Source organism: Schistocerca gregaria, chromosome 8 (genome assembly GCF_023897955.1).
Source record: "Schistocerca gregaria isolate iqSchGreg1 chromosome 8, iqSchGreg1.2, whole genome shotgun sequence".
NCBI lineage: Eukaryota > Metazoa > Arthropoda > Insecta > Orthoptera > Acrididae > Schistocerca > Schistocerca gregaria.
The window spans coordinates 138,436,013-138,463,319 of NC_064927.1; the positions used below are offsets into that span (position 1 = coordinate 138,436,013).

At 40.3% G+C, this 27,307-nt stretch overlaps 1 protein-coding gene across 2 annotated transcripts in view; it reads right to left on the reverse strand.

The window, feature by feature from the left end:
- LOC126284429 (IQ motif and SEC7 domain-containing protein 2) overlaps positions 1 to 10,712 on the reverse strand; it is a 106,973-nt gene extending 96,261 nt beyond the window's left edge. For both annotated transcript variants that reach the window (XM_049983350.1, XM_049983348.1), the window contains exon 1: positions 9,001 to 10,712. In XM_049983350.1, the coding sequence (XP_049839307.1) occupies positions 9,001 to 9,486 (486 nt within the window). In that variant the 5' untranslated portion in view covers positions 9,487 to 10,712. The remainder of the gene's footprint in view (positions 1 to 9,000) is intronic.
- Between the last annotated feature and the right edge of the window lie 16,595 nt (positions 10,713 to 27,307).

The following is a 27,307-nucleotide window of genomic DNA, read 5'->3' on the forward strand; positions in this document are numbered from 1 at the left end:
ATTGCATTATCAGAGAGAGCTTTAGGGAAAAAAATTCTCTTTGATAAAAGCAGAGCTGATTATTACTCTTACTGTTAATTTTGTGGATGTTACATTCATCAGTCATTGAAATCCAAGCGAAAAGCTACGCTTTGTTGGCGAAATCAGGCATTGAGGGGACTTAAAATAGTGACACAATCTCGAAGAGATGCAACCTTATTGTGGGTATCATGAAACTTAAGAGGTGGAAGTGTTTTCCACTAATATCAAATACTTACATACAGTTTGACCATTACTGGGGACAAATTATTCTACAAAATATCGTGCATATACATCTTTTTTTATGAAGTGGTATATTATCTTGTTCCACGCCCGTGTTGTGTATATCGTTATTAGTATTTTATAACGAATGACTATCCTAACTTCCCTTGTCTTCAAGCGAAAATTACAACTATTTTTGATATTATGCATAAACTAATATGTACTATTGGCATGAATAAAAGAAAAAACTTTAAAATAGTAGGATCAGTCGAAAGCAGTAAACCAGAAACGTGACGCACTGAAAACTAATTTCGAGCCAATTTACTTACATATTGGGTTAAGAAAATTAGAGGGTATGCTTCTAACTACTTTATCATACAACGATAATATGTCAGATATTTCCATAAATGTTTCGATTTTGAAATATGTTGAATATTATAGAGCAAGAGAATCGTGGTGCTATAGGAATCGACAGAAATTTATCCAGCAGGATTGGCGGGACAAAACTCTAAAATTGTAATTTTTGACATAAATGAGTTACTCAGTTTCGAAACGTGTCATTTATGAAATCACAAAAAAATCTTATTGTGTCGTAGGAAATTGACGTGCATTAAAAGAGTGTGCTAATACTGTAACGAATAAAAAACTCTTTAGTGCAGACTGGACAAGTGGGCAAGTGGCCCCTCTTATCCCACCCTCTACCTTGCGGACGCTTTTAAACCCCACAATACTATTTACCTGTTATCGTCGTACAAGTGTTGTTTATTGTTTACGATATCAACTCTCGAACCCAGTTCTCCAGAAAGTTATCTGTGAGTACGTTTAAAAGAGCAAATACACGCAAACGCCACAGAGATGCTTCATCAGCGTATTACAGAAGTCTGTGATAGTATTTGCATTATTTGAGAGTCGTTTACACCGTACGACGGTTCATCATCTGGCTATTTAATGCATAAATTGAAGCAGCACGAGAGTTTTTTCGACATGTGATACCAGTTTAGGACAGTTTATCAAGTCATAATAAAGCACCACCAATTTCTATGAGCCAAGAATATTGTAAGGTACGGTAAATTTGTTACCATTTCAAGGACTGGTTTCAAGGCTATAGTATGTTACTTTAATGGTCCTATTAGAGGTGCGAAAAATTATGTTACAGAAAGTAATTTCTGAATTCGTTTCTCTGGACAGTAGCTTTATATGGAAGTGAAATGCAAAATGTGAACTTTACAAGCGAATAGTAATTTTGAAATATGGAGCAACAAAACCATGCTGCGATTAGGTGGGTGTACAAGATAACCAATGTAGATATACTGATTAGAATCAATGAGTAACTAGTTTTACGCTACTCCTTATTAACCGAATGGATATATTAATAGGACCTATTCACAAGAATCAAAGAACAGTTAATGTAACAATGAATGGAAACGTTTGGGGGGAAGGGGCGGGGAGATGTTCGGCTAAAATTTTAAGGGGGCTGAAAGCTTGCCAAGAACAGTTACTTTCAAATGACTGTAGGTTTCAGTAGCTGATAGGGATGATGAGTCTTACACAGAACAGAACACAGAGTATCAGCAAACCAGGCTTCGGACTGAAGACAGCAGGATTGGTTCCTTGTGAATAATTTACCATGCTGTAATAAATAACAACACTAGCTCAACAACTGTGAACACTGACTATGTTTTACTGGCTGGGTTGACAGTGACATTAAACTTGTTTGACAGACACCAAGCCTTCCACTTTTGAAATAATTTATATTCGTTTGCAGCATCGACCTTGGCTATTTTCTGGTGGGACACCGAAAATACCATGATTTATCGCGTTTCGGAATTTAAAAACATTAACTACGTGAAAATGCCATTACACAATGCATCTCCAATGGTCACAGAATGCAACATTTTTGGCACCGTGATATCAACAGACGCTGTTAACGGAACATATTCAAACTTTATATTTTATGTTGTAAAAAGTGATATAGATTTTTTGGTTTTAGAAAATCTTCCGTTAATTACTATGCTAAAAATTTTATTGGGCGTCAACTTTCCTTATATTTCAGTTGTGACTGGTTTCGGTTCCGTCGGACCATCTGTTCAGACAAGTAAAATAAAATGACGAAGCACCACATAACCTGAGACACAAAAAGCTGCTGTTACACAATACGTAAAATCAAATGTACCACGACGTACCCGAACATGTCGGCTAAAACTCTGTCCTTTATATTGCCATATGCAACGGGCCCGGAGCGCCAGGTCATATGGACCGAGTTTACGTAATATGCATGCTATGAAATACTGTTTTACGGTGTCGCATACATGTTGCTGATAGTACAGCTAAGTTTCGATAAATTTGGCTTTATATGTGGTGTAACAGCAGTGTTGTCGATTTTAGGTCACATATTCGTCAGTTGTTTTCATTTTTCTGGTCTACACCAATCTGAAGATGATTCTATGGAAGAGAAAGTGGTTAAAGCATTAGGAATGTATGTTACTTGCAAGGCAGAACAAAATTTATTATTTTATGAGCTTGTTTTGGCATATGGTTAAGGACGAAATTTTCGCGATGTTCCACTTCAGAATGGTCAGTTAAAGGCAATAATTTTATGTCTTTTAAACAAATATGACATGTCATTTCCCTTTCTACAGCGTTCCTTTAATAATAAAACAGAAACTAGCCGACATAAAGCTTTCTAAGTGTGCTGCCACGTCATATTGTAAATTAACTGTCACTGAATGAAATCGGGATTTTGTATACTGTTGTAGAGCATAGCCTACTTGTGTACTTGACGTCGGTGGCCAATCAACGGACACAGAGAAATGGCACCGCAGCCGTGACCGCAACGTCCGTTTTTTTTTTTTTTTTTTTTTTTTTTTAATGGCTGTTGTTATTCAATATAACTCCGTACCATACCCAGAAAATGTCGTCTATGCGTTTGTTTCACCTGGTAACATCAGACTTTTGCTTTTAACCAGACATCCTTAGTGATTCAACACTACATATTGGATATTACAACAGTTATATATATGGGGCAGTCAAATGTAAAAGAGACAGATGGAAAAAAGTAAGCAAACTGTTTGTTTTTGAACAGTAATAACAATAGCTGTTAAATACATTTATCCCACTGTAAGACAAGACGATCAGTGCCATCAAGGGAATACGTTTCCGGTTCCCTACGGAACCATGATTGTATTTAGGATGCACCTCTTTTACCGAAGGCAATCGACGGCCACAAATGTGTTTCTTCAGGCCTTCAAAAATATAGAAATCGCACGGGGAAGACCCGTCTGTTTCCGTTTGGCTGCCTCTTAATTAATGATAATAATATTAACACACAGGCTGTACCAGGAGGAATTACCAATATTCATTGATATGATAGGAACGGTCATTCGAAGCAAAACTCTGCTAAATATGTACTCTAAAACGCAACAACGTAAGAGCTATGATCACTTCTTCATCTTCGATTACAAACTTCTACTGCAAGCTCTTTCCCTATTTTGGAAGGAAGTAGTACGTACCAAAACAAGAAAAAATAGTAAATATGGGCTATTAAATACATACCTTAACAGGTATGAGCACTTGCTCAGTAGAAGAGACATGTTCCACAGTAACGAAGATGAACAAGTGGTCATTAGCTCTTAATTTACGCATTTTGGAACCCATATTTGCGTCGAATAATTGTTCCTTTCATATACCTGAATGTTAAGCATTCCTCGCGGGACACTTTGAATAGCAATGAATATATGAAATTTAAGAAACGTCACTCTTATTACTATTTTGTCAAGTAACCTCGCTAGTAGTTTCACGTCGAATGTGAGTAATGACACCTAACAGTAATGCCTGGCAGTAATACAGAAAGAATCACTGTACAGAAAAGCCCACTGAGAGAAATAATAAGACAAGGTTACACATGAAATGTAAGTAGGAATAGGTAAGATGCAGGTTACAGGGTGGATTGTTCCACAGTTGAATGACTGAAACTGAGTAGGAGGTGGAGCAAGATTTAGTGTTGTGCAAACGTACCCAATCTGGTATTGCAGTCATGGAGAATAATAGGTATGTATGAGCAGGAGAATTATTGAGGACACCAGTGACTAAAAAAACAGATGAAGAAAATAATGTGAAAATCACATCTCCTAACCAGTCGCATCCAGCCTAACTCAACACTGGAAGGACTGATTTTATGAAACAAGGGAATGTTGCATATTTATCTTATGCAAGCATTTACTGCTAGCTCCAGTCGTCTGTAGTCACCATTTGCACCACTTTCAGCTACATAACAGTCGTCAAGTTATGGCAGATACTACACACTATACTAATTTTGCTTTCATTTCAGGTGGAAGCAATTTTTTCTAAATTTTTGGATTGCGTGAATGCTTGAAAGAGATTTTCTGCATGCTGCAACAATTTGTTCTTCTCAATTTAAATGCTCATCAAAGACTATTCTGATAGAGGTGTTGGATAACTTAGCATATAAGTGGTAGTTACAATAATGAAACACAGATGAAATATCATTGTCATACAGCGAGAAAAGCGACCAAAGACTGAATACTGAGATCTCTGGAGAGCACATGTTCTGACAATTAGTTAGTCACATGTTCTCTACATCATCTGAACGATTCTTTTATCGAAATGCTGTGGCACCAGCCAGTTTGCAGGATATATAAACATGGGTAGTGTTAACATTAATGAACACACTATTTTTAGTTCTACTCATGCAACTCCACTTAAAAAATTAATTTTTAACAGGCTACCAACTTTTAAGTAGAAATTCGTCGATCAGTAGAAGGATCTGTCCAGGGGAAATGATTTCAGGTTAGATTTAAAACTTGTTTTGCTATTTGCCAACAATTTATGTTATAAGGCAAGGGCAAAGAATCAAACGTTTTTGCTGCCGCCTATTGAACTCCTTTGTGAGCCTCCTGTGACAGCTTTTTCCCACTAGTATTGTAATTGTAGACATAACTGTCGTTCTCAAATTGTGGTACAATATTCATAACTAATTTCATTAGTAAATGTATGTATTGAGATGGTGCAGTTAAAATGCCTAACTCACTGAAGAGGTACCTATATGGCTGCCACAGATGGAGTCCACATTTTATTCTTACTGCTTTATGCGGTCAACACTTTTTTTTCTATGTGATGAGTTACTGAAAAAAATAATTAGTAACCACCTCTGTAGGTTCCTCTTTAAACGAATTTATTACAAGAATAGTATCGTCTGCAGAAAGGACCTGTTATAAATGTTGAATATCAAGTGGTAGGTGATTCACAAATATAAGTAATAGTGTTGGACCCAAAATTGAACGCTGTGGGACTCCATTTCTCATTTCTTCCAAGTCACTAAAATTTCTACCTTTGAATTATTCAGGACAAGATTTTTTCATTCTGTTTGTTAAGTAGAATTTAGACCAGTTGTGTGTAAATCCATCCATTTCATATAAGAAGATTTTGAGGTAGTAAATCCATCCATTTCATATGAGAAGATTTTGATGTAACTGACGAACCACAGTATTGCCCTGTTTCAGTGATTCATACCGAAATCAACAGCATTTAATGCCTTGCTGAAACCAAGCTGTCTTAAAATGGTCGCTTCACGCCAGTGGCACAACTAATGTGGTCATTTACTTTGATTGATACTTTTGCGTGCTTAGGCAGGAGTGACGCGCCATCTACTGAGTGTAATCCAACAAATGTACCAAGCCTCCAGAATCGTCGTTGCCACGAAGGAGACTGTTAAGACTAACAACAAACTTAGACCCATAGGGATGCAGTTTGTCTCCGATACTTTTTAATATCTATGTTGATATGTTGAGACAGAGACTAAAATAAATGGAATGTTACCCTCCTGTTCCTTGTATATATGTTTGACCTTCTACTTAACATTCAACAAGCAGAATTAGTACTTTTTGCAGGTGGTGCAAGTGTTACAATAAATCCCATAATACAGAAAGCAGCGGAAGAGGTTATTAATGATTTTTGTCAGAGAATTATTAAGTAATTCTCTTTTAATTTTGAGGAACATGCGTAAGTCTAACTAACGGGATTACTTAATGACAATACTCTTTGCTGTTTACCAATTTCATACAGCTGACTACAAGGACTTTCTTCAGAAAACCATTTATGAATTAAATATCGCTGCCAAGAGCTATAACATAACAATCTCGACCCAAAAACCAAAAGTAATGGCTTTTAAAAGTAAAGGCCTGCTTCCAAGCAAAGTTGTTATATACGACCAGGAAATGGAGACAGTCATAGAATTGAACTTCTTGGGATGCACCATTTCTTTCACAAAGGAAAAATACACGTCAAAAACATTGAAAGCTTCACTTACATTAATCAAAGTAATGAAGTTCTACAGAACAATGGGAATATCATCAATACCTTATGACGGTGAAACAAGGACAATATCAACCTCAAATGAACGAAAACTTGCTAGAGGCTGCCTGATATGGTAAGGAGTACAACAATCAGAAGAAAACTAGGACACAAAAGCATGCAAGAACTGTTCAAGAAGTATAAAAATAAAATGAGAGATCATGTCACAACAGAGAATGGAAACTGAATTCCTAAAGTACAATTTAACTATAGACCAACTGGGAAAATAATCAATGGTTAGACGAGGAAAGAAGTGAGAAGATGAAATAGTAAGTAACTAATACAACAGAGGAACTAAACATGAGGAATTACCAGGTAAGTACCTAACACATGGGAAGACAGATCATGTATGTCGGCAGGCTTTCGTAGCAGTTGTCATTATCATCATCTACATAAGGCGTTCCGTGTATTGGTCTATTCCGTCTTCAAAATGGTCAACCCATCTCTTCACCGGTCACGCTCAAGACCTTTCGGTTTACAGTGTTTTCAGATTTTAGTGATTTTCGCATCAGGCATATGATCTATGTTTTCCTTTCATCTTAAGTGATATTATTTCAATGTGTTAGTTATGTTTTGCATATTCTGTTCAGCTAGAATGAAGTCATTTCTCCTTTTATCCATTAAAATATATCCACCCAATATATAAGGAAGTTCATTTCACGTGCTTCTTTTTTCACCTGTATTTTTAAGGGTCCAGGTCTCGTACCCATAGTGGACTTCAGATATCGTCAGACCCTTATAGAACTCAGTAGAGTATCTTCGTGGACTTACTTTTTTCCCAAACATTCTGGAAACAGTTCCACGGAAATTGTTGACTTTGGCTAACTTATTTTGTATTTCATTATTTGCCCCATACGCATCCTAAACACTTAAATGTATAACTTGTTTTATGATCTGTTTATCAATTTCGATTTAACGCCCATGGACTGATGTCCCAAGAATGCCACTGTTTTTGTATTCGTAATGGAAAACTCCACATTCTATTCCATGGCTATGTTCCTTAAATTAACTTCTTGTGGGTCATTTTCATTCTAACAGTTACTTGGTGGTCAGCAAAAAGCAGCATGCTCACATTCAAATTGATAACTCTCATTGTTCGTGCCCAAGTTTTGTGTGCGTCGTCGATATGTGTATTAAAAAAAGGAGTGAAAAGGTAGACTATTGTCTTAATTCCTTGGTTTATTTCAGCCACATCATGTCTGGTGCCCAATGTTTTTATTTGTTCACAAACCCTGTACAGCTCTTGTCACTGAAGGTAACATCTTCTCGGTTCTTACAACGCATCACGTTTCTCTTCCATTTCTTCTGAATGATCGACTTTTCGGCCTCTCTGCTAGGATCTCCTTTAGGTTCCGGTGTTCACAGTCAGCTAACCGTGAGCGTCAGAAGGCCGCGAAAAATATCCCAGCAGAGGGGTCGAAACGTCCATCATCTAGCACAAGGGGGATAGGACGTCAAACAGGCCGGCTTGGAGCAGGAGAGGCACCACAGGACATTTTAATTTCCACTGTCTATACTTTTACAATTCATAAAACTTTAACAGCATGACCAGGAAGGATTCAGGATTCATACTCGTAGCGGTGGAAGCTCAAGAACGTAATAAAACCAATTTTTTTACATGTGAAATTTCATCACTTTTTCGCTTACTACTGGTTGCATCTGTTGCTATAGGTACACTTTTCTTCCGAAGTAAGAGAGTCTATTCGATGACTTTTGCACAGTGTTCAAACCATAGTTACAGGTGTATGAAACTCTAGAAGTTATGTAATGTATGAAAAAATGAATGAACTGTTACATTTTAAACTTCACGTTTAGAAAAAAAACTCAAGTTCTTTAGTTAATTATCTCAATTTTTCCACGGTTTTTTAATAGATTTGGAAAATTCTAGAGTTTCATACACCTGTAACTGCTGTTTGTATGCTATGAAAAATTCATCGAAGAATCTCTCTTACCTAGGAAGAATAGTTTATCTATAGCAACAAATGCAGCCAGTAATAAGTGGAAAAATGATGAAATCTGAAATGTAAAAAAAAAAGGTATTTTGCTACGTTTTTGAACTTCCACTGCAATGAGTGTGAGTCCTCAATCCTTCCTGGTCAGGGTGACAAAGTTTTATGATTTATTTGTAAAAGTATAGATAGTAGAAGTTAAAATGTCCTGTGGTGACTCTCCTGCTCCAAGTCGGCCCGTTTGACGTCCTACCCCCTTAAAGGGGAACGTGTTGCGGCGTAACATAGTAGATTTCACCTACACGAAGAAGATGGTTCTTGCTTACGTCAGGAACTAATCGTTACTAGGCAAATGTTTATGTCGAAATAGTTGTTTTGACGAGAGGAAACTTCCCCTATATTTGTTTAACCTATTGCGGTAACTGCTGACGTCAGTACTGACCTTGATGCCCGTGGTACGGCGCAATATGGCGGCGAAGAGTGGCGGGTGGCTGGGGTTGGGGGTGCGCGCGAAGGGCGAGTCGAGCGGCAGGAAGCGCGGGCTGGGCCCGCCCCCGGAGCTGCTGCTGGTCGACAGCAGGGTGCCGCCGCCCCCGCCGGCCCCCAGCGCCGCCCCCGCGCGCTCGGGCACCAGCACGTAGCGCACGGCGGCGCAGTAGTGCAGCGAGTCGATGGGGAAGAAGCGAGTCACCTTCTTGTGGTTCTCGTCGACGTTCTCGAGCAGCAGGCCGTTGCTCCAGACGCTGAGCCACGAGTCGATTCCGCGCGCGCCCAGCGCCCCCTGCTCGGGGTAGAGCTCCCGCAGCGGCTCCTGGATGCCTTGCAGGCCATCCTTGGTCACGTGCGGCACGGCAGAGCCCAGGTAGAGCACGCGGCAGCGGCAGATCGGCGTCGACTCCGGGTCGTCCCCGCCCCTCGAGTTGGCCATCTCTGTTGCTTCTGCTCGTCGGTCACTTGTCACTCGATACGCATCGGCCTCGGCGACACAGATCCACTATTCTGCCGTAACGTACAGCGACACACTACGCAAAGCCACAAAGGCTGATTCTTGGGTTAATAAATCTGCTTGTTGTAACCTATTCTTTGAACATCCACAACTGCAGGCCCACTTCGGAAAAATTTCGAGTAAGCTTTCCAACGGATCTGCCGCTGTTCCTCCGTTCCGTTCCCAATATTCCAACGTCGCTCTTGTTCCGAATCCAATTACAGAACCAACGGAAATAAGTCAAACACTATACACAATACAACTAATTCAACTTTTCAAAGGTCAACACACACAGTCTGTACGTCTCTATTGAGAATCTGGCTGTACAGTGAGGTAAATTATAGTTCCTGCGGCTGTTCTGGTATGACGACCAGCGACCTTCGAAGCCTGTGGATCTTTCTTCTCATATGACGTCAGCAAAGATGGTACTTAACCTTGACCCCACTCCTGGATTACTGTATAGCCGAATGAATCTACACTTACTGATCAATAATTCTGTAGTTTATACGAATGCTGGTCTTAAAAACAGTAAAATAAAATAACACTTGCGATTTTGGCACTGTAGTTATGTCGAAAATGCACACCGCTCACTTCCACGTCACAAGTTCAGGTGATGGTAACTTCAACTCGCAGTATCCAGTTTCTTGCTTCCTGCAGACCTCCGTGTGTCGTCTTTGTAGAACTCACGAAATATTTATCTGTTTGGTTCACACGCACGGTACCACAGCGACGGCAAAACGATCGCTCAAAATGGCTGTCGGCAACGATTGTGGCACTTCCCTCGTCGATTACTTGTTCACGTCGACTTTGGCAGAGGCACTAGCTCTTCTTTGGGCGGCGTATGGCACACGGTGAGTTTTAATTGAGCGTCGGGAAGTACAGATGGGAAAAGAATCGCGGAGCGTCGTGAACGAGAGTCTGTGTCCAGTGCGGACCGCGGCCTAACGGAACCCGAGCGCGCAGCACCTCCGGACAGCTGGCTCCCGGCGTTGCGGCCAGCGTCGCGCCACGTTCATCGTCGCCGTGTCCACGTCTTCAGCTGTAGGCCGACACCCGTGGCGGTCTGCGTGTGCGACGTGCCTGTGTGTGTGTGCTTGCGAGAGGCTGGCCAGCGCCCCGCTGCCTGGAGAAAAGTGCGGCGACCACCTCTCCGTCACGAGCCTAACCACGGACTGCGGCCGGCCGCTACCTGGGGCCTCCACCTGCCGGCGCGGACTCACTGCGCATGCGCGACCGGCCCGCACGGTACAGTCGGCGCCAAGTTTCTGTCCACACCTTGCGGGAATTATACATCTCCCCATCACCGTTTATTCATATTTATTTTCCAGGGGCAAATGTGGACTCTGACCACAATCTATTGGTTATGAACTGTAGATTAAAACTGAAGAAACAGCAAAAAGGTGGGAATTTAAGAAGATGGGACCTGGATAAACTGAAAGAACCAGAGGTTGTACAGAGTTTCAGGGAGAGTATAAGGGAACAATTGATAGGAATGGGGGAAACAAATACAGTAGATGAAGAATGGCTAGCAGTGAGAGATGAAATAGTGAAGGCAGCACAGGATCAAGTACGTAACAAGACGAGGGCTAGTAGAAATCCATGGAGAATTCTTTACAGACGAATGGAAAAACTAGTAGAAGCTGACCTCGGGGAAGATCAGTTTGGATTCCGTAGAAATATCGGAACACGTGAGGCAATACTGACCCTACGACTTATCTTAGAAGCTAGATTAAGGAAAGACAAACCTACTTTTCTAGCATTTCTAGACTTAGAGAAAGCTTTTGACAATGTTGACTGGAATACTCTCTTTCAAATTCTAAATGTGGCAGGGATAAAATACAGGGAGCGAAAGTCTATTTACAATTTGTAGAGAAACCAGATGGCAGCTATTAGATTCGAGGGACATGAAAGGTAGGCAGTGGTTGGGAAGGGAGTGCGACTGGGTTGTAGCCTACCCCCGATGATATTCAATCTGTATATTGAGCAAGTGGTAAAGCAAACAAAAGAAAAATTTGGAGTAGGCATTAAAATCCATGGAGAAGAAATAAAAAATTTGAGGTTCGCCGACGACATTGTAATTCTGTCAGAGACAGCAAAGGGCTTGGAAGAGCAGTTGAACGGAGTGGACAGTGTCTTGAAAGGAGGGTATAAGATGAACATGAACAAAAGCAAAACTAGGATAATGGAATGTAGTCGAATTAAGTCGGGTGATGCTGAGGTATTTAGATTAGCAAATGAGAAAACGTAGTAAAGGAGTTTTGCTATTTGGGGAGCAAAATAATGAATGATGGTCGAAGTAGAGAGGATATAAAATGTAGACTGGCAATGGCAAGGAAAGCGTTTCTGAAGAAGAGAAATTTGTTAACATCGAGTATAGATTTAAGTGTCAGGAAGTCATTTCTGAAAGTATTTGTATGGAGTGTAGACATGTATGGAAGCGAAACGTGGACGATAAATAGTTTAGACAAGAAGAGAATAGAAGCTTTCGAAATGTGGTGTTACAGAAGAATGTTGAAGATTAGATGGGTAGATCACATAACTAATGTGGAGGTATTGAATAGAATTAGGGGAAAGAGGAGTTTGTGGCACAACTTGACTAGAAGAAGGGATCGGTTGGTAGGACACGTTCTGAGGAATCAAGGACTCACCAATTTAGTGCTGGGGGGCAGCGTGGAGGGTAAAAATCGTAGAGGGAGACCAAGAGATGAATACACTAAGCAGATTCAGAAGGATGTAGGCTGCAGTAGGTTCTGGGAGATGAAGAAGCTTGCACAGGATAGAGTAGCATGGAGAGCTGCATCAAAGCAGTCTCAGGACTGAAGACCATAACAACAACACGGAACCGTTATGCACAGCGACTGTAAATTGTTATAAGGAAGGACAGAACTACAGCAATCAGTCGCAATCCCACTGGGTCTTTTTTAATTTTCTTACAAATCCAGATTTCAGTTATAAATAGCCATCTCACTGCTAAAATACAAGTAAATTACGGGATCATGATTGATTTACACAAAACAATAATTAAAAAGCAACCTTATCCATTGGAAATGATCATGCTAGTCAACACACCATATGGGTGAGTTTTAATCTAGCAAACTCCCAGCAGTACATGTCACCGTACGACTTGACTTATGTAAAGGCGGAAGAGAACTGTGGTACAACAAGTACAGCAACTTCAGTTTGCGTCATGTAGCAGAAGTTTATTTATTTAATCGAATGGCTAGTGCCCCCGTCGGGCAGACCGTTCGCCGGGTGCCGGTCTTTCAATCTGACGACACTTCGCCTACCTGCAATCGGTGAGCATGATAGCGTGACAATGAGGACAGCACAACACGCAATCCCTGGGCGGAGAAAATTCCCCGACCCAGCCGGGAATCGAACCCGGGCCCAGAGTATTGACAGTCCGTCACGTTGACCATTCACCTAACGGGGCCGGACATGTAGTGGAAGTAACGTCCTTTACATTCCAAAAACTACCTAACCCCGTTTTCTTCCGATATTACAGTTAAAGACCCATTTTTAGTAAATAAACTCAACAAGTATATTTGCGTATTACCTTTAAAATACACCAAGAAAAGCCAATGTGCAATGTTTTTATCCATATGTAATTGGTGAAGCGTTCCACGAAGTCTGATGCAAAACATCATTAATTAGTTCATACAACTGTCACCTACAGAACTGTTACATCACATTCGAACTGAAAATTAAAAATTCCTTGAAGATCATCTTGATATGGTTCCATACCAACTGGAATTCGTTGAAAGCTAAAATCTGGCATAGTCGCTAGTATCATGGTGGATAAGTAATCCACTAAATACTAAATAATAAACTTAAAAGAAATACAAAATTTCTTACGAATCGTTTTTTTAGGGGGGAGGGGGGAAATCAGTCAACATAATAATAAAACACTGAAGATCAATATGACAAGCCTACTTTAACCAAATACAATTAATAAAAACATTCCAACGCCCTCAACTGACATAAATTTCTTACGGCGTTATGTTACGTTATGTCGATAGAAGGCGTTAGTAAGTTTTTCCTTGTATTTGAGCAGTAAGGATCGCCATTTATAAATGAAACCTGGATATGCAAGAATAATAAAATACCAGTGGGACTGAAACTGACTGCTGTGCACTTATCCTTCCATATAATTGTCAATATTGTCAGCTAGCGACGCGAATTCATAAGGCTAAAATGTCGAAAAAATTGTGTACCGAAATTATATTAGTAACGTAAATTGCATTCCGTCTTTTGCAATTGAAAGAGAACTTACTTGCATTATGAGTGTTTCGGTTATTTCGAAGCAACTTCAGAGGGTACTGTAACATTTCGGTTTTTTCTTACACAGCTGTTTGCCAGGATCGTAAGCAGTTATCTTGTTTTACAATACTACTGTAAAAAAAGTTTTAGATTAGAATGGTTACTCATGAGTCTTTGTCTCCTACTGCATTTCTATTGTTCTTCCGCATATAGGCGATGACACTATATATGGAGAGGATTCTATGTATTCAAGAACGTCTCAGTTAAAATACACACATCAAAAACAGTTTTGCATCACCCCAGTTCCAAAAACTTCTGAAGATAGACGTTGACTGTCGGTATTGTATCACATACACAGTCCCTTTGACTGATCAGAAATGTCACTAAAACCGCCCAAAAATGTTAGCAACCATGTATGAGCATCGCCTATTAGACGGAAGTGTCCGACAGCCGATCAGTTCCAGTCATTCCACCAGGAAAGAAGTACACGGCTCGTGTTGTCTGTAGTTCAACCATGCCTAGACCATCAATACCACGATTCGATGGCGTCCGCACTATCACTTTCTGCCAGGAGTGGCTCTCAACAAGGGAAGTGTCCAGACGTCTCGGAGTGAACCAAAGCGATGTTGTTTGGACATGGAGCAGATACAAAAGACTGTCAATGAAGTGCCTCGCTCAGGCCGCCCAAGGGCTACTACTGCAGTGGATGACCGCTACCTACGGATTATGGCTCGGGGGAACCCTGACAGCAACGCCACCATGTTGAATAATTCTTTACGTGCAGCCACAGGACGTCGTGTTACTACTCAAACTCTGCGCAATAGGCTACATGATGTGCAACTTCACTCCTGATGTCCACGGCGACGTCCATCTTTGTAGCCGCGACACCATGCAGCGCGGTACAGATGGGCCCAACAACAGCCGAATGGACCACTCAGGATTGGCATCACGTTCTCTTCACCGATGAGTGTCGCATATGCCTTCAAGCAGACAATCGTCGGAGACGTGTTTGGAGGCAGCCCAGTCAGGCTGAACGTCTTAGACACACTGTCCAGCGAGTGCATCAAGGTTGAGGTTCCCTGCTGTTTTGTGTGGCATTATGTGGGGCCGACGCACGTCGCTGGTGGTCATGGAAGGCGTCGTAAAGGCTGTTTGATACGTGATTGCCATCCTCAGTTCGATAATGGAACCATATCGGCAGCATATTGGCGAGGCATTCGTCTTCATGGACGACAATTCGCGCCCTTATCGTGCACATCTTGTGAATTACTTCCTGCAGGATAACGCCATCGGTCGACTAGAGTGGCCAGAATGTTCTCCAGACATGATCGCTATCGAACATACCTGGGATAGATTGAAAAAGTCTGTATGGACGACGTGACTCACCAACCACTCTGAGGGGTCTACGCCGAATCGCCGTTGAGGAGCTGGACAATCTGGACCAACCGTGCCTTGATGAACTTGTGGATAGTGTGCAATCTGGACCACTACCTCTGAAGAGCTCACTGTATGGTGTACAAAGTGCACTGTGTAGTTTTCATGAGCAATAAAAAGGGCAGAAATGATGTTTATGTTTATCTCTATTCCAGTTTTTGGTTCCGGAACTCTCGGAACCGACGTGATGCAAAACTTTTTTTTATGTGTCTAATAATAATAGTAATATTCGGACTTTAATTTTTTTTCTTTTTTTTGTCATCAGTCTTCTGACTGGTTTGATGCGGCCAGCCACGAATTCCTCTCCTGTGCCAACCATTTCATCTCAAATTAGCACTTGCAACCTACGTCCTCAATTATTTGCCCTCTACAGTTCCTTCTGGTACTATGGAAGTGATTCCCTCATGTCTTAACAGATGTCCTATCATCCTGTCCCTCCTCCTTATCAGTGTTTCCCACATATTCGTTTCATCCCTGACTGTGCTCAGAATCTCCTCATTCCTCGCCTTGTCAGTCCACCTAAATTTCGTCTATAGGACCACATTTCAAATGCTTCGATTCTCTTCTGTTCCGGTTTTCCGACAGTCCATGTTTCACTACCATACAATGCTGTACTCCAGACGTACATTCTCAGAAATTTCTTCCTCAAATTAAGACAAATATTCGATATTAGTAGACATCTCTTGGCCAGGAATGCCATTTTTGGCACTGGTAGTCTGTTTTTGATGTCCTCCTTGCTCCGTCTGTCATTGGTTATTTTACTGCCTAGGTAGCAGAATTCCTTAACTTCATCTACTTCGTGACCATAAATCTTGACGTTAAGTTTCCCGCTGTTCTCATTTCTACTACTTCTCATTACCTTCGTCTTTCTTCGATTTACTCTCTGTTCATGCTCTGTACTCATCAGACTGCCCATTCCGTTCAACAGATCATGTAATTCTTCTTCACTTTCACTCAGAATAGCAATGTCATCAGCGTATCATTGATATCCTTTCACCTTGAATTTTAATTCTACTCTTGAACCTTTCTTTTATTTCCCTTAATTAAAACAAATAGAGCTGCTATCAGGTGGGGTCTAGGATCAGGAGCCAGCTTATAGTTGAATAGTTACTTGCGTGATTGGCGGACGTAGACTTACACAAATTCAAATGCAGGCGCGATTGCCATCATACGAGAATCCACTGTCAGGTATAGCAGACCCTTCCACAGCCAAAGATAACACAACGGACAACCATCACATCCCGCTACACCGAAACAAACTCCACAATCTCACACGGTATTAGTACAGTCCTCTTTTTCATGTAACTTTCTCTGTAAAAAATGAAAAAAACACAACGGACGACCATCACATCCCGCTACACCGAAACAAACTCCACGATCTCACACGGTATTAGTACAGTCCTCTTTTTCATGTAACTTTCTCTCTAAAATATAAAAAGAATGCTATGGTAATATATCAGATAACTCTCCCTCATATTCATAGCATCTCACGCCCTGGATTCGAATCCAGTCACTTTTAATCTTTTATCTTTTCAATAAAAATCATCAACAATGGCGGCCGAAGACTAATGACATAAGAAGTCACCATCTTTCTGCCAACTAAATGTCTTGTGAAAGAAGGCGGAAGAGCGGACAGAGGTTCAGGGCACTCAAAAGGCGGAATGATCAGCAATGATCGAAGGTATGAGAATGCAGAGAGCAATGTAAACCACTGCATTAAAGACACATAAAGTGTGTTCACGGAACATGTGGCTTGAAATTGAAAACAGTGTCATGGGGATTACCCATTGGCTACAGATTTCAGCTTAGTCCTAATTCGGACCTTCCTTAATTTCAGTTTCCCTCTTTTTAAAAGTGGACATCAAATAGGTGCCCAACCTAATGGCCAGTTTCCAATTTCTGTATGGAGCTTACATTTTTCAATATTTCACACGATATTAGTTCAGTCCTTTTTTTCATATAACTTTCTCTGCAAAAAATAAAAAGAACGCTATAGTAATAGCAAGTCAGATAACTCTCCCTCATAATCATAACATCCTAGGCCCCGGATTCTAATCCAGAAAGTTTTAACTTTTTATATTTTCAATAAAAGTCATCAACAATGGCGGCCGAAGACCATGAGTAAAAGGTGGGATAACGTACGAAAGGATAAGTCCTACGGGTCGGGGAGTGGAATGTCAGAAGTTTGAAAATGATTCGAAAGTCAGAAAATTTTAAAAGTAAAATTGTAACCCTCAGTCTAGATATAGTGGGCGTCAGTGAAGTGAAATGGGAAGAATACAAGGATTTCTGGTCACACGAGTATGGAGTAATATCAACGGCAGCAGAAGCGGTATAACAGGAGTGGATTCGTAAGTAATAAAAAAGTAGGGCAGAGAGCACTCAACTTTGAATGGTTCAGTGATAATGCTGTTTTCATCAGATTCGACAGAAAACCAATGCCGACAACGATAATCCAAGCATAAATAACGACATCGCAAGCAGAGCAAGGGATAGAGAAAGTGCGAGGATACTGTATGGGTAATTCAGTAAGTAAATGGAGAGGAAAATCTAATAGTCATGGGGGATGGAACACGGCAGTAGAAGAAGGAATAAAAGAAAAGGTTGTGGGAGAATATGATATAGGCAGTGAGAATGATAGAGCAGTAAGACTAATTGAGTTCTGCAGTAAGCACCAACCATAGTGAATACTCTGTTGAAGAAAACTAGATAAGGAGGTCCACTTGAAAAAGACACGGAACACAGGAAGATTCCAGCTGAATTACGTGGTCAGTCAGAGATTTCGAAATTAACTACTGGAGCAGGTATTGATTCAGCTCAATATTTAGTAATGATGAAGAGCAGAAAGATCTTTAAGACAATCGTACGGAAAAATATGGTGTGGAAGGAAATGGGCACTGGAGTACTAATGAATGACGAGAATCATTTGAAGTTCGCTAAGGATATGGATATTGCGATAAGAAATATCACAGCAGAAGAGGAGTGTAAGTCTATAAAAAAAAAAGGGGAATCACAGATATTGGCCGCTCAGACACACGTCCAAAAAAGGTAACTTCGAAGCTTGGGTAAAAGAAGAAATACTTCAAATGTACGCAAAAATAGGAAGTACAATATTTTCAGGAAAAAAAACAGGAACATGGTAATACAAATTAGGAATGAAATAAATAGGAAGTTCAAGGAAGCCAAGACGATGACTAAGGACAAGTGTGAAGAAATCGAAAAAGGGATTATCATCTGAAGGACTGACTTAGCATATAGAAAAGTCAAAACAATCAGGCCAAGGACTGAACAAGTCGTTGAAAGTCACCTGCAGAAAGATTGAGTAATGCTGCCTCTATAGCCTTCCATAACTGTGAAAATGTTGCCAGTGCAGGATTTTCTGCACGAACTGACATTTCCATTATGTCCCATAAATATTCGACGGATGGCCAAATCATTTGCTCAAATTGTTCCGAATGTTCTCCAAACTAATCGGGAACGATTGTAGCCTGGTGACATGGCACAGAATCATCCACAAAATTTCCATCGTTGAATAGCTGCAAATGGTCTCGATGTAGCCGAACGTATGTCCACTGAATGATCGTTCATTTGGACCTGAGGACCCTGTCCATTCCAAGTAAACACAACCCAGACTATTATGGAGCAATTCCCAGCTTGAGCAGTGCCTTGTTGACAGGTTTGGGGCACGGCTTGGTGGGGTCTGCGCCACAGTCGAATCCTACCGTCAGCTCTTACCAGCTGAAATCAGCACACATGACCAGGTTATGGTTTTCCAGTTGCCTAGGGTCCAACCAACATTGTTACGAGTCCAGGGGTGGCGGTGCAGGCGATGTCGTGCCGTTACCAAATGCACTAGTGTAGGTCGTGTGCTCCCATAACCTACTAACGTCAAATTTCGCCGCACTCTCCTAACGGATATATTTGTCGTACATCCTACATTGATCTCTGTGGTTATTTTATGCAGTGTTGCTTGTTATTATCACTCACAACTCTATGCAAAAGCGGCTGCTCTCGGTCGTTAAGTGAAGTCCATCGGCCACTGCGTTGTCCGCGGTGAGAGCTGGTGCCTGAAATTTGGTAGTGTCGCCACACTCTTGACTCCTGGATGTCGGAACACTGAATTCCCTAACAATTTCAGAAATGGAATATCCCATGCGTCTAGCTCCAACTACAATTCCGCGTTCAATGTGTGTTAATTCCCGTCGTGTGACCGTAATCACATCGATAACCTTTTGACATGAATCACCTGAGTACAAATGACAGCTTCGCCAATGCACTGTCCTTTCATGCCTTGTGTACGGGATACCACTGCCACCTATATAAGTACATATCGCTATCCCACGACACCTCAGTTTAACACGTCAAGGGAAAATGTTTTTAGCAAAAACCTCGGTAACTTCTTGACCAGTTTATTTGAAACTTTAACAGGACGCTCTAATGAACATTCGGACAGATATAGGCTACATATTTTAATCTGAAGCGAAGTCGAAGTTTAGCGTTGTTACCAAAAATCTCCGAAAGGTCTTGACAAACTTACATGAAATTTTAACAGGATACTCTAACTTTCTAATGGACATGAGCTACACATTTTGTAAATATGTGGTATGTAATTACATGTATTCTATATAAATGGGAAAGTCGTAAGACAGTTTTGTTAAGTTCTTCACAGATTTACTTCATATTTTAACAGGATAGTAGGTTACAGTACACTTGTTCGCCCAATGCTTGAATACTGCTCAGCAGTGTGGGATCCGCACCAGGTAGGGTTGATAGAAGAGATAGAGAAGATCCAACGGAGAGCAGCGCGCTTCGTTACAGGATCATTTAGTAATTGCGAAAGCGTTACGGAGATGATAGATAAACTCCAGTGGAAGACTCTGCAGGAGAGACGCTCAGTAGCTCGGTACGGGCTTTTGTTAAAGTTTCGAGAACATACCTTCACCGAAGAGTCAAGCAGTATATTGCTCCCTCCTACGTATATCTCGCGAAGAGACCATGAGGATAAAATCAGAGAGATTAGAGCCCACACAGAAGCATACCGACAATCCTTCTTTCCACGTACAATACGAGACTGGAATAGAAGGGAGAACCGATAGAGGTACTCAGGGTACCCTCCGCCACACACCGTCAGGTGGCTTGCGGAGTACGGATGTAGATGTAGATGTAGATAAATGTTACGCTAGCGATTTTTTTAATATGTTTACATGAAAGAGAAATGATGTTAGCAAAAACCTCGAAAAGTGCTCCACCGATGTATCTCAAATTTTTACCCAATACTCTAATAAATGTTGGGACCGACATAGGCTACATATTTTTTGACGTACAAGCATACTGTATGTAGACATATGTATATAAAATACACACTTCAACATGAAGACAAGTCATAGTTAGAAGTTGTTACCAAAAATCTCGGTAAGTTCTTCACAGTTTTGCTTCAAATTTTTACACGGACATATGCGACATACTTGTGATATATGTAGGAAAGCGAAAGGAGGAGATGGAGAGAGAGAGGAAGCTTAGGACATACATTCAATTTCCATATTATAAATGCTGTTGGCAATAGTCTCTAGAAGTTCGTATTTAATTTCTGTCAACTTGCTACACAATACTGTAATGAAAGTTGACCCAGAAAAAATTTCTAAGTGTTTTTCTACAAATGTATAGAATAAGGGGAAAAGATTTTAGCAAAATTCTCGAAAATTTTTTTACCAATGAACTTCAGATTCTCAGACCATGCGCTACTAAAATTTGATTAGCCATATTATATATATGAATGTGATAGGCACAACAGAGTCCTGTTTTGTCTTATACCTCGGGCCAGTTTTAACAGAAATATGTGTTTATGACATATCGGTATATGACTGGAAAACTGTTATTAAATATCAATCGACCGTAACTTTGTAATCGTATCCATTCACAGATTAAAACGGTGCGGAATATTGATACAGAAACTACCATCCTCACTGATCCAGAGCTGGAGATGTCTCACTCATACGCTGTATACCAGAGACAGCAACTGATTTACTCAGTCATTTCGAGCGACTTCAGTTCCCAATCAAGATTTCCTTTACGACACTAATAAACAAGATGTAGAGTCAGAAAGAGGGAGAAAACAGAGGTGGACAAAGAGCGAGAGGGTGGGGCGAGAGAGGGGAAGAAGGGAGCGGAGAAAGAGAGGAGAGAGGAGGAGAGCAAAATAGAAAGGGAGTAGAAGGTGACAGACAGTGAAATTGGGCAGAAGGCGGAAGAGGAGATGGGCAGAGAAGGAAGAAAGAGGAGATGGACAAAGAGAGGTGGCGGGGGGGTGGGGGGAGGGAGGAGATGTAGAGTAGGACATACATACAATTCCCATACACATTTAGCAGCTGTGAAGCATTGGCTGGTTCACTGGTATTAATACAATTTCGGGACAACACAGTCTTTCATATTCTTGAGACATTCGTTAAGTTATAACATTCTGTCTTAATTACTAAAATGGATTTTGTGAAATATTCTGCATCATACCTCCTCAACATTGGAAAATTCGTGTCACAAGTTCTCCTCACAACTTGCGTATTGTTAAATGTCATTATGTAATTCATTAATCAAATGTACGTTAACTGACCATCTTATTAAATCATGTTGAAGTGCTACAATTCGCAATGTAATAAGCGCTGCTTTTTGCACTTTGAGAGTTGGCAATACTCTCTTAGGATGTAAAGGTTGGCTACAGCTCGCATACAAAAGCTCTGGAATCTAAGATATTGTTGTCCCACCGCGCAGCACACGGATTAACTAGTGGAAGTTTTGAAGCCAGTGTAGGAGCCCTGTCTGCTGTGGTGCGCACCTGTGTTGGGCGAGGGGTCGTCGCCGAGCAGCCGTACTGCCGTGTCCGCCAGCAGCGACACAGGATTTAGTATTTAGTTGATATTTTTTATAATTTGTAGTGCGCATATTAATTTAAAGAAAAGGGTTTGTGTATGTGCGTAGCAGCAGGCGGTAATTTTGATAATGATAGGAGTTGAATTATAAGGGAAAACAATTGTTAGATTAAGTATTGATTTTTGTCATTGGTTTCTTTTGTAATTGTCAGTGAATTGTTTCACTTGTAAGATGGCAAGAACTATGGCCCTTACATGAAGTCATTAAAGATCACCTAACTCACATTGAGCAAACAGCAGGGCTGAACAAAATGATTGACAAGGCACAATGCATCTTGTAGAGGGTATAGTATGGACGTAGTGGAATAATTAATGTCAGGTGATGGTTTTAAAGTAATTCACACGATATGAAAACTTGGTGGAAACAAGTCAATTTACTGGATGCTAGTTTACCCCAGGGAAGTATACAGAGTTGATCACGGCGCGCAGCTGGGGAGCACTGAAGGGAGGCAAAAATAGGCAGCTTAGGGCGACTCAAACTCTTGAAAATGCAGTAACGTGGTGCAGCCTCTAGCTGCCTTAAGATGATAGACAGTGAGTAGGTGGTTGACCCCATGCTGGTGTACCGGGAACTTGTACGCCTGTTGATAAATGTCTGTCGTCCCGTTTTCTGTGAAACATGCAACAAAGCCACGCAAAGCTACAGTGGAGCGGTCAACAGAGGTCAAAATATGCGTGTTTGTTACTATAGCAATTTCACACTGAATTCACGGTCCACAGAGCCTGAAGTAAATCAGGTGAAGAGCGACAGCATGAAATATGCTGGCCTCCAATGGGAATGTAGGACCAAGGAATTTGAAGTACTCTCCTGGGAGTCAGAATTCCGGAAAACTTGGTGTTTGTGCAGACGCTAACCTTGATGGGTGGCCTGGAGGGAGCTAAATAGAAGAAGTTGAGAGGAAGGGAAATTTTGTGGGAATTTGTTCACTTCCCAGAGCAGGAATTGGTTGGCACTGGGAAGCAACGCATAATTAACGTGACTTGTGCTACAATTGGCGTAAGTGATTTTGCTGGAGGGGAAACTGAAGCGAAGAGCGGACTGTCAAAAGTCTCAGTAGAGATTTTCCATTCCCAGCTTGCCTTGAGTGCAGATGTGACGTTCTTGACTCAGCTTGCCTGCGAAAGAGTGAGCATCTCTGCACTTTAGCATTGAGCTTAGAGATAGGAAGTTTTGGTTCAGCTATGTACTGAGCAAGAAGCTAGCAGTGAATAGAGGAGTGCAGCCTTGCAGCACCACGAGGTCGGCCGACGTCCACACAATGACGCCGCTCCACCATGCTGAATTCGGTGACATTGTGCCCGCTCTGGCCACTGATTAATTTGTTGGATCACGTTGGCAAAGTTTCCACGAGGGTTTCATGGGCCGGGTATTGTAGAATTCTTCTCGCACTTCGCATTACGCCTGGGTCAGTCGATAGGATTTACTTTCGATTTATCACGCTTTACTCCACGCAAACGCAATTTATTACAACTGCCTGTTAGGAGAGTCATGGAATGTGATGATTGAAGGTCGTGAGTTAAAATAAATCTGTGCTAATCTACTGCATCTGTTTTCAATCAAGTAGTTGAAATCCCAAGCCACTTTCTTAATTAATTTTACATTCAACATTTGCATCTAGTGTTCAATAGCTGAATATAACATCAATGTGCACCCCTTTTTAATTAAAAGGGATCAATTCTGAATCAATTAATGTCAACACTGCCACCACAGTTCAATCAGGAGTCACAGGGCCTTATTACTTTCTTTGCCTTATCCGATATTGCGGCAGTTTTGCACTCTCTGTCGATCTGTTAGTCAGTTACCTGGGGTGAACACACACAAAACCAGATAAGTGACGGGTGGGGTGCTACATACTATGTATTCAATTGTGAAGTATTTCAGTTTGTCTCAAGAGTTTGATTAATTTGTAATATTGCTTTAAAGCTACTGGAGGCAGATTTACAAACGAAGTGATTGTTCAAAGAGCTTTTAGCATTCTCTTAATTGAATGGGAAAGAATCGCTGTCAGAATATAATTTTTTGTTTGGGTTATCATTTATCGAGTTTAGATTTGACTAAACCCTTTCTCTTGAATTATATGTAGTTGTAGTAAGCAGCAGCAGCCGCAGCAACAGCAGGAGCCGCGATACAGAACATGCAGTGCACTCAGCATGAATAATAGGTTTTTTATGTTTTTTAACTAATGGAATGCAGCAGATCAAGCAGTGGCAGCAGAAAGACCAAGTAAGTTATTAGTTGCGCACAGGCCCAATAAAAAAATCACGTTTTGGCAATCTCTGTAATAGTAAAGTTAACAAGAGTACAAGCACGAGATTTTCAGTAGAAAACACAAGATAAAAAGATACAGCTCGCAACTTTCAACTTTTCCATGTATTTAATACAAGCACTGATAGAGTCAGTGGTTTTACAACACATATCATTTGTCGAAGCTGATGAAACGCTGGCGTTCAAAGATTGAGGACGAAAATAACTTTTGCATGATGTGTCACTGCCAAGTACTATTCCTAGATGAAACTTGGACTATGCACAGAGAGAAATGCTAAAGTATAAAAACGGTAACAGGAAGAAATACTCAATGAGACGAACAAATATAACACTTTTATTCAAATACAATAATTACACTGAAGTCACAGTGGTTCACCATGGTCCCCGTTCTACAGCAAATGGAGAGCTCATAGCTCTTAACAGGTTTTGTGATCAGTGCATGCTCTGCAACGTGCTCCCATGATGGCCACAGGGCTGGAAAGGAGTTTTTGTGCCTGGGCATTCCATTTCTCCACCAGTGGAGTTGCCAACAAACATCTCCATGGACATTCATTAATATTCAAAACGTCTCCTTTGTTTCATTTCCTTTATAGCTTGTTAATGTGCAGATTAAATAATACTGGAGATAGTCTTCAAGCCGGTCTCACTCTCCTTTTAATCAGAGCTTCCCTCCCGTGTTCTCCGAATCATAATAGCTATCCAATTTCTGTACAAGTTCCGAATAACATTTTGTTCCCTATACTGGAACCCAGCTAGTTTCCTCATCATCTCCTTCCAAGAACTAGGTATATAGTTTCTTGTCCCAGTCTCTATCATCCTTCCACCTCTTACAAAGTCTTTCTAGTTCTCTTTTTCCAGTAATTATTTATTATTTTAGGTAACGTACTTTCTATCATTCCCATCATCACCCATTTCATTCTCTTCTCATCTATGTCGCGATCAACTGAAAATATTTATAAATCTGATCTTATTGTTTCATCCCTTATTTTAATCATTTCATTACTGCCTGTTAGATAGCTCTAGTTTTATTAACCTTCTTCTATCGGTTTCTTTGACAGAGGTAGGTTTGTTATAGTTACATCCTAGATAACAGAAATGGGATTCTTGTTCTACACTACCTATTCTAAAATTATTTATTATTATTTTCGATCTGACCAGATTCTTTACTTTGAAAGTCATTATATTTTTCTTTTTCTCAGATATACTTAAACTGTAGTATATTGCTCTTTGTAAATTATTTTCTGTTTCCTGTATAATTATCTGGTGTTGCGTGTATGATAGAGTATTTATTGGCGTACTACAACCTATTCTCATTCCTAACTGTATGTCATCATTTCAATTCATATTAAGTCGTCAATACATAAATTAAATAATGTGGTTGATACACTCCGCCCTTGTCGAATACCTTGATTGATTAAAATTTCATCCCACAATTTTTTAGTCTGAACGTACAACTGTTTTCATTTTTACATTTAGACTCTTTATTGTATTAAAATAAGGTGTTTAGGAAAACCTTTGATCTCCAATTTTTCCATGAAAGGTGTATTTTTGCCTTATCAAAGGCTTTTTCGTAATCTGTAAATGCTAAATGTGTTAAGTCAAATTGCTGGCATTTCTCAATTATTTATCACCTGTAAATATATTATCATTACATGAACACTCCTTCGATAAACCCAACTGTTCCTTTGAAATTCTTGCATCATTGATAGTTGATAGTTTTCAGTCTTTAATTAAGAGTTTTTCCATAAATATTATATCCTGCATTTGGTAAACTTAGTACTGTACAATTCCTACCTCCGTTCTTTAGGTATGGAACAGTTCCTCCACCGCATACTTAAGAAATGGAAAAAGCAAAATTCTGAAATGATTCCTCTCTGGTCGCTTAATTTAGCGTTAATTCCATTTAGGTCAGTATTATGGATATGAATTCCTCACACTTTCTACCAGTAGAAGATTAAATTTACGCTTAGAATTTTGTCTTTGTCTTTTCTTTGCATTTGTTTGTGTCCTCCATCGTATTGACGTTTCAGTCTCTGAAGTAACTGGGAAATGATCAGTACCTGTACAATTAGGCCATGCCTGTAAATGAAAGAGTCTCTGAAATTTGAGAGCTTATTTTTTTCATTGTCTGTTTTGTAATGAATTGTTGAGCAGAACCTCTTGCATTCCAGGTGTTTTTATTTATGTCTTTCTTTCTAAAGAAGCTGTTCGCAATTTTTATCTAATTAAATGTAGCGAAAATTCTTATGGTCTTATGATTTTCATCTAAAATTATTTCACCAAATATGCCCACTGAATTCATTATTGGCACTTTTCCTATGCTTCTATTTAAGTCTCCTAGTACCTCTTAGTTTTTCATAAAATACCTCAGAATCTTCGCTTTCGCTTCTTCAGGTACATATACACTTATGACACAAAAATGTCCTTTACTTTAAATCTAGCAATTATTGCCCTTTCATTTGTGTAGTCATAAAAATTTATCATTCTTTTCGATTTTTCATTCGTAAGAATACCTACGCCACTCATACTCATTGCGTTTGTTCAATTCCACAGAAAACTAATACTTAACTTTACAAATGTTTGGTTACTTCAGTTCCTTCATTGTTTCTGCTTGTTGCTGTCAGTTGATTCTTTTTTTCTGTTATTCCGGCAATATTTGTATTTCTTAGCCTTAAATATTCTATAAGCTCTGATTCCTTTGTGTTAAAACCCCCTATTACATACCAGGCACCTATACATAAACTGTCTTTAACTTATTTTCCATTATCACAGCATGCCCTCATCTTTGAGAAATATCCGACTTATTCCTTAGAGACTTACGGTTTACAGTTTTAGATATAGATGGGTAACTGGTCCATCACACGGCCCCCACCCTGTGGTAGAG